This window comes from Rhinoraja longicauda, chromosome 14 (genome assembly GCF_053455715.1).
Source record: "Rhinoraja longicauda isolate Sanriku21f chromosome 14, sRhiLon1.1, whole genome shotgun sequence".
Taxonomy (NCBI): Eukaryota; Metazoa; Chordata; class Chondrichthyes; order Rajiformes; family Arhynchobatidae; genus Rhinoraja; species Rhinoraja longicauda.
Genome location: NC_135966.1, coordinates 13,161,533 through 13,177,209, shown reverse-complemented (window position 1 = coordinate 13,177,209; position 15,677 = coordinate 13,161,533). Strand labels below are relative to the sequence as shown.

Sequence of the window (15,677 nt, the reverse complement as noted above, 5' to 3'; positions counted from 1 at the left end):
TGGACCAAGCGCAGGCAGGTGGGACTAGTGTAGCTGGGACATGTTGACCGGTGTTGGCAAGTTGGGCTAAATTCTCACGTTCTTTCTGCAAACTATCACAACTTGAAGAGGAGGAGGTAAATGTACAACTTATCTCAAATGAAGAACCTTTTCGGTGATATTCCCAGATGTGCAATAGCTTTATTGATTAATATCTGGGCACATCCCTCTGCACTCGTTTATAGTCCAGAAGTAACTGAATTTACATCAACAAATATTTACTTGAACATTGCACTTTGATTGGTTTGTTAACCTCGGTCTGCCCACACAGGGTACTTTATTGTTGCTTGCAACGTGGTGGGCTATGGTTGAAAGCACCGGCAGCAGTAGTTAGCAGTGGAAACTTTTTGCTTTTGTGATTAGTGCTGAAGTAAAAAAAAAAATCATTCCACCTCTCTCTCTCTCTCTCTCTCTCTCACTCTCTCTCACACACACACACACACACACAGCGAGCTACATGAATCCCTGCAACACATCGAGAAATGCTGCGGATTCTCGTAGCGGACGATCACAAACGAGGTGAGCAACCGTCGCTTCCAGGCACCAAGGTGGCGGGGACGAGGTTGGAATCAGGCGCCGCGGCGGGAAGCTGAAGGCAGGGGTCCTGACCGTGAGGCAGGGCGGTTGGGCGCGAGGACGACCGTGCGGGCGGGGAGGGGGAGAGGCCGGGCGGGGAGGGTGGACAGCCGGGCGGGGAGGGAGAGCGCCGGGCGGGTGGACGGCCGGGCGGGTGGACGGACGGGCGGGCGGGGAGGGAGAGAGGCCGGGCGGGTGGACGGACGGGGAGCCCCGCGCTGCCACCGCGCAGGCTGAAGCCGCTGCTCCGCTCGCTGTCCGTATCCGGCTCGGGAGCTGCCGCCTCATGTGCCCCGGCTCACGTATCACGATGGATGAGGAAGGGTTGGTACTGCTGAGTTTTTTATGTATGTGTGTATACACACACACACACACATACATATGCACACACGCATGTGTGCATGACATGTGTGTATATACACATGTATGCACATATGTCTATATGTGTGTATGCATGCATAATGTGTATAATATATATATACACATAAACGTCACGCATGTATCTATATGTATTTGTGTGTATAGATGTGTGTGTATGTGTATATATATATATATATATATATACACATATATGTATCAATATGTGTATATATTTATGGGTGTGCACAGATACACACATACATGCATGATTAAGAGGTCCAATGTGTCCGTGTGTATATATATATATATATATATGTATATATATATATATATGTATATATATATATTCAACTTAATTAGAGTAGGAAAATAACTGCAGATGCTGGTACAAATCGAAGGTATCACAAAATGCTGGAGTAACTCAGCAGGTCAGGCAGACTATAGCAGGGGAGATATATCTCTCCGAGGTGCTGCCTGACCTGCTGAGTTACTCCAGCATTTTGTGATACCTTGAACTTAATTAGAATACATTGAACTTATTTAGAAAATACAGGCATATTATTAATATATATAAACTTAAACAATATAATAAATGAGAAAGAAAAACAGTTCTGTATATATATTATTGTTTACAGAGTACTATGTTTACATATTCTGTTGTGCTGCTGCCAATATGTTATACAGTATTATGCTGGTGAATTTTAATTGCTGGCAGTGGTATAAACACTTCCTATTGCTTTCTGTTTTTCGTTTTGTTGCATTAGTTGTTTGATGGAGTTCTCGTGTTTCAGATGTTGGAAACTTTCAGCTAAAAAAGACAAACAGCTGAAGTATCTGAGCGGGTCAGGCAGCATCTATGGAGAACATGGATTTGTAATGTTTTGGGTCAGGTCCCTTCTTCAGACAGACCAGACATTCAGCTATTTATTAGTTATGAGTTTAACCACTATGTTAGCAGAGTATTTTTGGTACCTGCTATAGCCAAATCTTATAAGCACGCAGTAACCATTAACACTTATGCTCACCATCAGGGTCATTGGACATTGATCAGAAACTAAAATTATTTAGTTGTTTCTAGTGCCATATTACAGGAATCCTAAAGTAAAGTCCCAACCTTTTCATTAGCTGAGATCTCCTAAGCATAGACGAGGAATAAAATCTTTGACTTGTGCTTTTACAATAGTTTAACAATGATTCAGAAAAGAAAGTAGAAGGTCATATGCACCTATTAATGAAACATAATTTTTTCTGTAACTTTAGAACATTTTGACTTTCACAGTGATTTACCTTCCTGTACATGCTCAAAGGGACGTGTAATCATTCATTATCAAATAAGCCATAAAGCAACTGGAGTTCTGCAGAATACATTGATAATTAAGCTGCCTGATAAAATGTTATTGCTGATGTGTGATATTTGGTCTTTCTCGTACCTTGTACAAATGTTGCTTCCAGTTATTTTAAGAAAATTCAACTGGAAGAATAATTAAGTCTAAGACCGTTTGAACTTAATTTCCATTTTTGGATATGTATCATTTGCAGTTTATATTTGTGTGAAGTATTTGTGTTTTGGTTTCTTGGTTGAGGATTTTATTTGGGTTTTCATGTAAAAATAAGCATTGTTTGATTCTTTTTACTTTTGAGTTCCATATTTCTTTTTCCTTGCTGACTGTTCACTGTCATTGCATGTGTAAAATTTGGAGGTGAATTTCATCTGCAAGTGGAGTCTTAAAAGTGGAGTCTGTTAATCAAATTACTCTACTGATTCCAAAAATGAGACAGTAATTCTTTTAAATGAACCCACTTGTGGAATCTTTATTTTAATTCATGTCTTTAAGTGGTGAATACATTAATGAGAAGTAGTTACGACAGCAATACTAGTTAGATAGGAATAATATGTTTATACACATGACTCTGAATCAGTCTGTGGTTTCCACCTCCTTCAAAGCATCCATCATCGTTCCTGTTCCAAAGAAACCAGTAACCTCCTGTTTAAATGACTACCGTCCTATCATATCATATCATATATCTACAGCCGGAAACAGGCCTATTCGGCCCACCAAGTCCGTGCCGCCCAGCGATCCCCGTACATTAACACTATCCTACACCCACTAGGGACAATTTTTACATTTACCCAGCCAATTAACCTACATACCTGTACGTCTTCATACCTGTCGCACTGACATCAGTCATCATGAAGTGCTTCGAGCGACTAGTCAAAACTCACATCTGCTCCTCTCTCCCTGACACCTTGGACCCTCTTCAGTTTGCATATAGACGAAACAGGGCCACGGACGATGCCATCGCCTTGGCAATACATACTGCGCTCACCCACCTGGACAAAGGAAATACATATGTGAGAATGCTCTTTACTGACTACAGCTCGACATTCAACACTATTATTCCCTCAAAACTCATCCCGAAGCTCCTTGGACTGTAGACCTCCATCTGCGGATGGATATTCGATTTCTTGACGGGCAGGGCCCAGGTGGGGAGAATTGGCAGCCACACCTCTTCCTCATTGATCCTCAACACAGGCACACCACAGGGCTGTGTGCTCAGTCCTCTCCTGTACTCCCTGTTCACGCACGACTATACTGCTAAGCACAGCTCAAACAGCATCCTAAAGTTTGCTGACGACACGACCATCTTGGGCCTCATCACAGACAACAATGAGACGGCCTACAGAGAGGAGGTAAAGGCACTACACACGGACACAATAACAAAGAAGGCCCACCAGCGGCTCTTTTTCCTGAGAAGACTGAGGAAGTTTGGCATGAACGCCAGCATCCTCTCAAACTTCTACAGATGCACCATCGAGAGCCTGCTGACGGGCTGCATTAAAGTCTGGTACGGGAACTGTTCTGCCCACAGCCACAAATCACTACAGAGAGTGGTGAAGACGGTACAGCACATCACTGACAACTGTCTCTCGGCCATTCAGGACATTTTCTACCGGCGGTGCCTGCGGAAGGCATGCAGCATCATCAAGGACCACAGCCACCCAGCACGCAGGCTGTTCTCCTTGTTACCATCAGGCAGACGATAAAGGAGTATGGCTGCGCGTACCACTAGACTTAAGAACAGTTTCTCCCATCAGGCCATCAGGCTTCTGAACTCATAAATACATTTCAAATCATATATGTTGATTATTTTTAATATTGTCTTTTTACCTATTTTTAATATTGTCTTTTTACCTTACTAATGTCATTTAAAAAAAATCTTATTTATCCTTGGAATATTTATCATTGGAACATGGTTTGAATACATCCATCCATGAGGCCCAATGACCCTGGCAACATGTTTTTAAAAAACCCCATTTAAATATAAAATAACTTCAAAAATAGGTGACCCGTTGTCTTGTCAAATACATTTCATTGTACCGTTGACCCTGTGTCAACCACCTACATATGACAAATAAAATGTATTATATTATATTAAGACAGAGTGGAGGAGATTGAGACTTTGTGCATAATGTATTTCTGCACTTTACCATTTTATTTATTGTTGGATAAAGGAAGATGTGACTTCTAAATATGTAAGCAGTTTCATTTTCACTTGACCTAGCTGCAAAAAATTGCGAGTTATATTGTACATATTTTTGATGTTATTTTATATTTAAATGGGTTTTTTAAAACATGTTGCCAGGGTCATAGGGCCTCAGGGATGGATGTATTCAAACCATTGACATGGATAGAGAACTGGTTGGCAGACAGGAAGCAAAGAGTAGGAATTAACGGGTCCTTTTCGGAATGGCAGGCAGTGACTAGTGGGGTGCCGCAAGGCTTACTGCTGAGACCCCAGTTATTTACAATATATATTACCGATTTAAATGAAGGAATTAAATGTAACATCTCTAAGTTTACGGATGACACAAAGCTGGGTGACAGTGTGAGTTGCGAGGAGGATGCAATGAAACTGCAGGTTGACTAGGATAGGTTGGGTGAGTGGGCAGAAGCATGGCAGATGACGTATAATGTGGATGAATGTGAGGTTATCCACTTTGGTGGCAAGAACAAGAAGGCAGATTATTATCTGAATGGTGTCAGATTAGGAAAAGGGGAGGTGCAACAAGACCTGGGTGTGTTTGTACATCAGTCACCGAAAGTAAGCATGAAGGTACAGCAGGCAGTGAAGAAAGTTAATGGCATGTTGGCATTCATAGCGAGAGGATTTCAATATAGGAGCAAGGAGGTCTCACCGCCCCGGTGAGACCGCACGTTGAGTATTGTGTGCAGTTTTGGTCTCCTAATTTGAGGAAGGACATTCTTGCTATTGAGGGGGTGCAGCATAGGTTCACCAGGTTAATTCCCGGGATGGCAGGACTGATGATGAAAGAAATGGATTGACTGGGCTTATATTCACTGGAATTTAGAAGGATGAGAGGGGATCTTATAGAAACATATAAAATTGGACAGGCTAGATGCAGGAAAAATGTTCCCCTATGTTGAGGGAGTCCAGAACCTGGGGTCGAAGTTTAAGAATAAGGGGTAGGCCATTTAGGACTGAGATGAGGAAAAACGTTTTCAGCCAGAGAGTTGTGAATCTGTGGAATTCTCTGCCACAAATGGCAGTGGGGGCCAATTCACTGGATGTATTCAAGAGAGAGTTAGATATAGCTCTTCGGGCTAACGGAATCAAGAGATGTGGGGAGAAAGCGGGAACAGGGTACTGATTCTGGATGATCAGCCATGATCATATTGAATGGCGGTGTGGGTTCGAAGGGCCAAATGGCCTACTCCTGCACCTATTTTCTATGTTTCTAAATCAGCAGGGGAAAGATCTTGCAGCATTTGGAATCTTTGGATTTATTATGGAATACAGGGACATGGAATATCTGCAGACAGATTAGTTTAATGTGGCGTCACGTTTGGCTTGGGGTGTTGTGGGCCGAAGGATTTGTTCCAGTAGACACAAAACTCAGCGGGACAGGCAACATCTCTGGAGTGAAGGAATGGGTGACTCTTCAGGTCGAGACCCTTCTTCAGGTTTGTTCCAGTACTGTACTGTTCTATGTTCTATCAGCAGAAGTAGAGAATAGATAAAAACGGTATTCTAAAGTTTTATAGGTTAGCCCTTAGCCAAAGTATTGTGCACAGTAATACGAAAGTTTGTGGAATTAAGTCTTTTTTCATGACAATGGTACAACATACAAGGAACTTCGGTAATGTGGAGAGGCTAAAGAAAATAGATTTGTGAGGGAAGAATTATAGTGGTGTTCAAAATCATAAATGTTTTGATTGTTTGCCAAAGGAGAAACAGTTTTCAATGGCAAAAGGGAATAATAACCAGAGTACAGTGATTTAAGGTGATAAAAATTGAAGTTAGGGTAAAAATTCTACATGGTGAGTTGTAATTTGTAAGTTGTACATTGCTTGAATTAGTAAACGGAAAATAATTCCGTTGTTACTTAGATGGCTTTGAAGGAAAGTGTTCTCAATAAAGTGCTTTATTTATTCCAGGGTAGACAATATATATATTTTTAAATCAAGTGTATCAAAATCCATTTGCATTTATAACATTATTTTATCTTGGACAAATGAGAGAGGTTATATTGTAAAACATTATGGTGTGACTATATCCTGGTAAAATCTGAGAGTTTATCTTGTATACTTTTAATTAAAGTCAACGCATTAACACCATTACAAGTGAAAATACATTGGTAAAGAGTCTGATGAAATTCCCTGGAAAATCTGCACCAATTGGCTGATAATTTACACATGATGAAAACTAGATTGAAAGCTGATCTAGTATCCAAAGCCATCTGAAGAAAAATGTGTAAGGATGTTGTTGTATCTTGCCCGATCCCTCAAGCAAAGACCAACTTGGATATGGAAGAGGTCACCAATAGTATTTTTTGTGCAGCAAAGAAAGAAATGGACATCTGAGTTTTAAAACCCATACAAGGCCATTTATTCATCGCTCACTTGTTGGACTTTGAACATTAAGTTCCAATTCTAGCCCCTTGCATGTTCTCTGATTTCCATGGTTTTGAATCAGCTGCCACTGGCCTCAAACTGCAGAATTCACTCCTTAAATATCTCCACTCTAAACCTTTGGGCTTCTTGAAGACTTCTCCGTAAACTGCTTATGTCCAAACTCCTTGCCACCTGTATTAATGGTCCCTTTTGCGTCATGGTGTCAAATGATATTAATGTGCTGTGAGATATTTTGCACATTCAAATTATAAAGATGCAATACAATTGCAAGTTATAATTTGAAGTCAGATCTAGGTGGAAGAGGTCACCAATAGTATTTCAAACGGTTCTTATCGTGAAGTTCGTTTATTAATTGTGCCTCTCCGTGTGCAAGGGAATCACTCGTTCTGTTCAGTTTTTAAATATATCTTTATATGAGTAACAGTGAATAATTATGGAAATTAAGATTTGGTAATATTTCAATTTTCTTCAGTTGTATATCCAGATTTGGAAATGTATCAACGTTTGTGGGAAGCCCAAGATTGGGGATAAAAATTTAAGGTGGTCATTAATATATTCTTTTGAGCGTTCGGGGCACCAACAAAATACTGATGAAGTGTTGAGAATGTATAACTCACCAAGAAACAATAACTTGACTTAAATAGCTTTATTTAAAGTAACATTTGATGAGCACAAGAAGAAATCTTCAATTCTCATTAAACCCGGCTTGGTTTCCTGTTTTGCTAAAGCGAGAGATGTGTTGGGATAGTCCTGCTGTTGGTGAAAGCCCATAGTATCTGATAAGTGCCCAGTTTGGAGCTGCTGGAACAGCTGAGTATCTCATTTAACAGATGTAGTGAACTAGCTGTCCTCTATGAAGAGGGGTCTTTGGCTCCACAAAGATTTATAGTTGTTATAGTCGGATGCATCTGCAGCAGGTCGCTTGGTGATGATTAAATTCCAGTTGGTTTATCTCACAGGTTTAAAGAGATCCCTTTTTGGCACTATGGCCAAGTAATACCCACCTATTCCCATGCTCGTTTCACCAATCCCCCCCCCCCCCACCACACGCTCATTTGCACACATTTATCCCACCACCCCCAGCTCTCTGTTCTTTACCCCTCCTCCTTCCATTCATCTCCCACCGGCCCATCTCCCCCAATTCCTTTTATTTCCTCTCCACTTTCCCCTCCTTGTGCCAATATCCCTCCCTCCGACTTTATATTTCACTCTTTTATTTATCTGACATCCTTTTATCTCCTTTTCACCTCTAGCCTTTGTCACTATATCCAACCATCTGAGAAGCATTCCTTCCACACTCCCTCCCCAACCCTTCCCCCCGCATCTCTCTATATCCATACTTGCCAGTCTTTGCTCTGCTCCCACCTCGCTTTTCCAGATTTGTATTCTCTACTCCATCACTCTGAAGAAGGACCTCCAACTCGAAATGTTTCTTGTCCCTTCCCAGATGCTGCCTGTCCCGCCGGGTTCCTCCGGCACATGGTACTTTACTCATGATTTCAGCAAACGTCTGACAGCATCTACAGTCTCTTGCCTCCATCCACTTGCTTTAATGTTTTTTTTGTTGCATTGTCTGCCACTTTCTTACCTCCTTGCAGAATTTTGTGCACTTTATATATAATTTAAGTATAATCTGTTTTTGTGTGCTTGAATCTATGTGCCTGTGGTGGTACTATAAGCAAGATTTTCATTGTATCTGTATTTCATAGTACTTGTACATTGATGATGAACTTTACTTGACTACTTTGTGGATTTGTAGCCTTCCCAATTTAGACACGTCCAGATGCTTTGGAAGACTTTGCAAGGTTGCCTATTTGAGCACTGCATCTTCATTGAGAGCTGTGGATTCACTGTATTGATTGCGCCATTTTTTAAAATGTAATTTGTATCACATGATAAAGAAAGTGCACTGGTCATGGTTTGTTAGGTAGATTTGTTAGCAGTACCAAATGTCAAAAATTATGGTTTAAAAAATATGTCCTTTGCTAGCTAGATTTGACTTAAACAGGAAGATCTTGACCACCAGGCATCATATTTCTCTTTCTTAACACATGTCAGCACATACTGTAAGAATTCCTTGACTTGAAAAATGATTGTACTGCAGCACATTTCATTAAGTCAAAGTTTAGCATTTGAAAGGCTATGCTCAGGGAATTTTTGTCAATTTAGCCACTTGGGGTTCCGCGAAAAATCCCCCGCGCCCTGGAAGTCTCCCCGAAAATGTGGCACCTAGGCTGGGCAAGGCAGCCAATCTAGACCTCATTGGGACTTCAATGGCCAATTTGTCAATTTGGTCGCTATGGGTTCCGTGAGAAATCTCCCTGCCCTGGAAGTCTCCCCAAAAATGTGGCACCCAGGCTGGGCAAGGCAGCCAATCTCGACCTCATCGGGACTTCCATGGCCGATTGGTGGGTTGAATTTGCAACCTGCGGCCGGGGCTCTGGAACTCCAGCCCAGCTGGAGCCAGCACATCTATCGCCATAGCTGACTTCCTTGGCCGGCTGGATAAACCAGCAAAGCTCTGGAACTAAGAGTGCCAGAAAATCAGTGGTGGAACTGTAATGAGTAAATATTAAATACAAGTGCAAGATTATATAACTGTGTTTAATTAAGATGAGGTTAAAATATAAAACACAGCAGAAAAGCCAGTTACCACCTTTATAGGCTGATTATCAATTAATTTGCAAATTTACTTCAATAAGTACTTCCATATGCTTAGTTGAGACGCATATCATATCATATCTATACAGCCGGAAACAGGCCTTTTCGGCCCTCCAAGTCCGTGCCGCCCAGCGATCCCCGTACATTAACACTATCCTACACCCACTAGGGACATTTTTTACATTTACCCAGCCAATTAACCTACATACCTGTACGTCTTTGGAGTGCGGGAGGAAACCGAAGATCTCGGAGAAAACCCACGCAGGTCACGGGGAGAACGTGTCAACTCTTTCTTCATAACTTAGTCATACATTTTATGACCATTATTCTTTTATTCAATACCAAGAGAATTGGGATGTGTAAGAAAAAAGCAAAAGAAAAAAAACAAGACAAAACAATTTTTCCTTTTGTGTTGCAAAAAGTATCTCTGTTCAATAACTTTTCTATAAATAGCAGAATATACTCATGATAGGCCTGACATTGTACATGTAGTTCAAGAACTACAGACTGTTGGAAATAATAGTCGTTTTTCACACATGAATGTAGCCCAACGCGTATGCACATTTGACGTGCATACCTTTTTTTTGCTGAAACGTTGCATTATGCACCATATTATGAATTTGATGTAAAATTCTGAATTTTGGACATCAAAATTATGAATTTGTAAAATCAAATGTTGAGAGGTCTGGGAAAGTGACTCTTTATTCGTGAGAGTGAAAAATAGTTATATAACGTGAAGGCACCTATCCCATAGCATTAATGGCATTAACTTAAATTTGTAACTCAAGAGATACCTGTTCTTCACTTTAAATGAAACTGCCGACACTAAAAATCGGCAATTGGTCAGCTAATTCACCTTGTTTTGGAACAGTTGTGTTTAAGGAATTTTATTGCTGACAATTTAGCTCTTTTTTTAATCCCTCCTCCTAAGGAGGTTGCCCATTTACTGGGTATAGTATAATAGATACCTTCTGTAAATGTTTCCCCCAAATCTTCTATATTCACGCATACTTAATACAGATAGCGTTAGTATTTGGTATATTACTAAATGGTTATGATTTGGCTTGAATGTGGATAGCTTAAGCACTTTTCCATGATTGGGTCCTTTGTGACTAATTATATTTTTCCATGAACACTATAATAACTATAGGTTATTGGAAAAGAGAAATTTGACTTTTTGCACTGTTTGAAACTAATTGGATATTTTTGCTTGGGCTATATCATTAGAAATGACTTTATTAATAATATTACTTTTCAAAGATTCTCTGTTCACAAACTTTAGGAATAGTCTTTTCCACAATGACAATTTAGTTTAAAGTGGTAAGCATTTCGAAATACTGCACTATATGCAATATGAACATGCATATGTGACTTGTTTTGTGAGGAGGATATTTTAAAATTAGTGCATGTGTACTTTACTTTCTCCTGGAATACAGATTTTTTTCTCCCTTGAATAAAAAAAAAACGTACCAACTTTTTGTTTGCTTTAAACTCATTCTTGAAAAAAATATATTAACTTGATCTTTTCCAGTTGCCTCGGTCAATATTCTGTGAAATTCCTGTTTACTTATAAACTTTAATTTAGTTTTGCCATTTCACCATACAAAAAATTGTCTTTTATGAGAAGTATTTGGAGAATATTATTTGATTGTATCTGTATGATAACACATCCATTTCCTTTATGCTTTTGTATATTTGTTTTCTACATTATGTAGCCATATTTGAGGCAAAACCCCATCTTTGGAATTTTTACCAATTAATTATGAGACTAAAGTACTGTGTGGGTCTTTTCTAAAATCAGATGTGAATATCTTGGATCATTTATTTAATGTAAATTTGAATTTTTCTTTTGATCTTTTTGCCTAACTTTGCTTGCTACCTGCTTTTTTTGCTTTTACTCCGTCAATTTGGGACATGCGATTTGCTTTGGATTGCCTTTTTTCCTTTGGCTCCATGTTCCATGGTGCCATTCATGATCCTTGCTGAATGGGGGGTGTTAGATAATTTGGAGGTTGCTGGAGGCTTTCGGTACTTTTAACATTTGTTTAAGCTAAATATGCAGAGTGGGAGAATCGAGGACCAGAGGACGCAGGTTTAAGGTGAAGGGGAACAGATTTAATAGGAATCTGAGGGGTAACCTTCCCACACACAGGGTGGTGGGTGTATGGAATAAGCTGAGGTAGTTGAGGCAGGGACTATCCCAATGTTTAAGAAAGTTAGACAGGTACATGGATAGGACAGGTTTGGAGGGATATGGGCTAAACACAGACAGGTAGGACTAGTGTAGCTCGTTGATGTGGGCAATTGGGCCATAGGACCTGTTTCCTCACTATGACTCAATGTTAAACAACTCTTTGTTCCAGTGACCTAAGCCGTGAAATTTGTTAAAGGCACTGTCTAAATTCACTGGTTTTTGGCATTTACTTAACTGTTCGCCATTATAAATATTGCCCTTTAATTATGTTCACGTGTATTCTAGTTCAATCTTCACTTCTTGCTGAATATATATTTTATATTTGAATATACAACAGTGCAAAGTCCTTGCCAGCACGGACCGTGGATCTGAGCGAAGATGACAAGGATCAGGAACCTGTTACTATGAATCCTCTTCACTTGATGAAAGCCTTCAAAGTCATGAATGAGCTGCGAAGGTAAATTGAAAACAAAAATGGGCACTTTTCCTTCCTAGATTTAAATTGCTTATCTTAGTCACATTTCTCTCTCTTATAATGTGCCATTCTTACATACTGCAGTCTGGTTGGCTCCTAGAGTTCTATTGGCATTTTGATTATCTGAAAGTAACCTAGTTCAAAACTGTGAATGTATTCAATTAATACATTTGATTTGAAAGTATTTGTGAAAGCACCTCAAGACTAAGCTTATGTGCAGAATTAGATTATTTGACATTTATTTTTAATGAATGAATTCTTTATTGTCACACATGGGCGGCACGGTAGCGCAGCGGTAGAGTTGCTGCTTTACAGCGAATGCAGCGCCGGAGACTCAGGTTCGATCCTGACTACGGGTGCTGCACTGTAAGGAGTTTTGTACGTTCTCCCCGTGACCTGCGTGGGTTTTCTCCGAGATCTTCGGTTTCCTCCCACACTCCAAAGACGTACAGGTATGTAGGTTAATTGGCTGGGTAAATGTAAAAATTGTCCCTAGTGGGTGTAGGATAGTGTTAATGTACGGGGATCGCTGGGCGGCGCGGACTTGGTGGGCCGAAAAGGCCTGTTTCCGCGCTGTATAGATATGATATGATATGATATGATATGATATGACAAGTCACAGTGAAATTCTTTGCTTGCATACCCAAGGTGTGCAAATAGTCGCCATATACGGCGCTTACAAAGTACCCCCTCGCCAGGTCCCCATTTGTTACCCCACTCCCTCCCCCTCCCTCATGGCAGTCCCCCCACGTGTCACAGCAATGATTGCTTTAGTCATTTTTCCACCATATTAAAAAAATTATTTATGCCAAGGCCCACTGTGGCCTATGGGTGGGAGGGGAGATTATAAATTCAATAATGGCAACAATGATAAATTATTTTGGGGTGATAGGGGTGGGAAGGAGATGGTGGCTGAGGATTGACTTGGAGCTTGGACAATGGGGAGGAGGATCGGGCTAGCATTTAGGAGGAAGATTAGCCTGTCATTAGGTGGTAGATGTTGAGAATGGGAGAGGACAAATAGGTAGGCTGACAACAGGGACTGTAATCAAAGAAATAAAAGCAACAAGGGGTGGCATGGTGGCGCAACGGTAGATTGCTGCCTTACAGCGGGATTGAACGCAGTGACCTGGGTTCAATCCCGACTAGAGGTGCTGTCTACGGAGTTTATATGTTCTCCCCGTGACTGCGTGGGTTTTCTCTGAGATCTTCGGTTTCCTCCCACACTCCGTGTGCAGTTGTAGGTTAATTGGGTTTGTATAAATGTAAATTGTTCCTAGTGTGTGTAGGATAGTGTTAATATGCAGGGATCGCTGGTCGGCGCGGACTGGATGGGCTGAAGGGCCAGTTTCTATGCTGTATTTAAATTAAAAACAAAATGCTGGAAATACCTAGTATGTCAGGCATCATCATGGTGGAAAGAAATAATATATCATTAGAAACAATTAAACAAAATCCTCTGGCTCTTTATTTCCAAGTGGCTATGGCTTTATAAGAAAATTCTCCCTGGTGATCTAACCACCATTCTTAATCAACATTATTAAATGATAAATTGTACGGTCATTAACACAATGTACTTTGTGGGAGCGTGTTGCCTGTCAGTTTCCCCATATGCAACTGTGGTTACCATTCCTAAATAAAATGTATTGATTGGAAAGCTCTTGGGATATCCTGGGGTTGTAAATGGCACAATATAAGTGCAAAAATTAGTTTTCTGGTGACTACGTCTGCTTTTTAAAAGATCCTTATATTAACCCCAAATGCCATATTTTTATTGCAGTTTGTTGCTCTCTTGAATGCGAGTAATAACAAATGATTTGTTTAACTTGCAGTAAAAGCACTTTGTGTGATGTAACCATTGTTGCTGAGGATGTGGAAATTGAAGCGCATCGTGTTGTCCTGGCAGCCTGCAGTCCTTATTTCTGTGCCATGTTTACAGGTACTTATCTGTCAAAGAACATAGAACAGTTTGTGGCGACTATGATGCCAAGCACATCACTTATCTTCCTACAAATTACCCATATCCCTCCATTTCTTGCATAGCCTATGCCTAACCAAAAATCTTTAAAATGCCACTAACTAATTTGCTTTAATTACCACCCCGGCAGCGTGTTTCAGGTACTCGCCACCCTATGTGTGTTTTTAAAAAAATGGCCCGCACATCTTCTTTAAAACTCCTCTCACCTTAAAGTTATTTGGTTTTTTTCACTGTGGGAAAGATTCTGACTGTCTTCACATGTAATAAAATGACAAATGTTTTGCAATTGCTGAAGAGATTTGGCAAAAATGTTTTGGCATGAATTTCCTGCTTTGATCAAAAAGGCAGGTAGGTGTTTGCCAGCAATAGAAAAGTTTACTCGATTCTGGAATGAACCCACTACAACAATTTGATAAAAAATTAACACTGTAACTGGCAAAACAGTACATGAGCCTCAGGGGAGGATAAACAAGCGTTGTGATCAGTAGCCAATGATTTTGATTGGGATTGCTTGTCTTTATTTTAATATATAAATTGCAAGGGAGTAGCGACTTGGATTATTTTCAACTCGTATTCCAGCTCTGTTTAAGCAGCATGATAACATACTCTTCCAGAAAATATTTAGTTAAAATAGTCTGTTTCTATCTTGTCCTTTCATTGTTTCATATGCAAATCGTGTGTTTTGCTTCAATTAAAAGATTTGGCTTTCAGCCTATTGTGATAATTAAAGACTTCTAAATTGGGGATCATTCTCTTGGCCCTGCTTTGAACACTTCCACTGTTAATCTGGACATTTGTCTAAGATTGGCCATGAAAATTGTGCGTACAATTTGAAGATTACTCAACATAAAGATTATGCTTTAATTAAAGTGGTAGGGATAGGGTTTTCCAACTACTTAAAGAGTTAAATTCCCAAGTGACTATAACTTGTTTATTTCAGTGTACTAAATAACTTTCAATATACTACAATAAGGCACAATCTGGATCTACGGAAGATATTTAAAAAAAACTACAAAAATTAAATTCAAGGCTACCATTCACTTAAGCATACTTCAGAAATCTTGCAGAATCTGCCATGTTGCATTGCTAACGGAATGAATCAGTAAATGCTCCCATTAGAGCTGAAAATTAGTTATTTTCTTTGCAATTTTTAGAAATCCTGTCACTTGTATTCCATTTCTGGATAAATCTATTCTGCCTTATTCAACATTGATTGGCTTTCTTCTATTGAGATTAACTGAGCTAATAATGATGGGTGGTAACAGTATATAAGCAAATATACATTTTGAAAGAAAGACAATTCTTTTTATTTACACTGAAAATAGCCTCAGACTTCAGTGGTGCCTATAGATAGAATTTTGATCACATCTGGTGAGTAATATCTACTTGGTGATAACAAGCCTAGATAATGTAGAGAAAAATAATTGTAATAGAGTTGTACACAAGATGCATGCCTTT

The 15,677-nt window shown here is 39.8% G+C and overlaps 1 protein-coding gene across 3 annotated transcripts in view; it reads left to right on the top strand.

Moving 5' to 3' along the window:
- Positions 1-468: 468 nt before the first annotated feature.
- Positions 469-15,677, top strand: part of LOC144600062 (kelch-like protein 3) — an 80,346-nt gene continuing 65,137 nt past the window's right edge. For 2 of the 3 annotated variants that reach the window (XM_078411432.1, XM_078411429.1), the window contains exons 1-3: positions 469-558; positions 12,104-12,223; positions 14,074-14,180. In XM_078411432.1, coding sequence (XP_078267558.1) covers positions 497-558; positions 12,104-12,223; positions 14,074-14,180 — 289 coding nt within the window. In that variant the 5' untranslated portion in view covers positions 469-496. Of the gene's footprint in view, positions 559-817; positions 940-12,103; positions 12,224-14,073; positions 14,181-15,677 lie in introns of those variants that run through there. The other variant, XM_078411430.1, reaches the window with a different exon arrangement.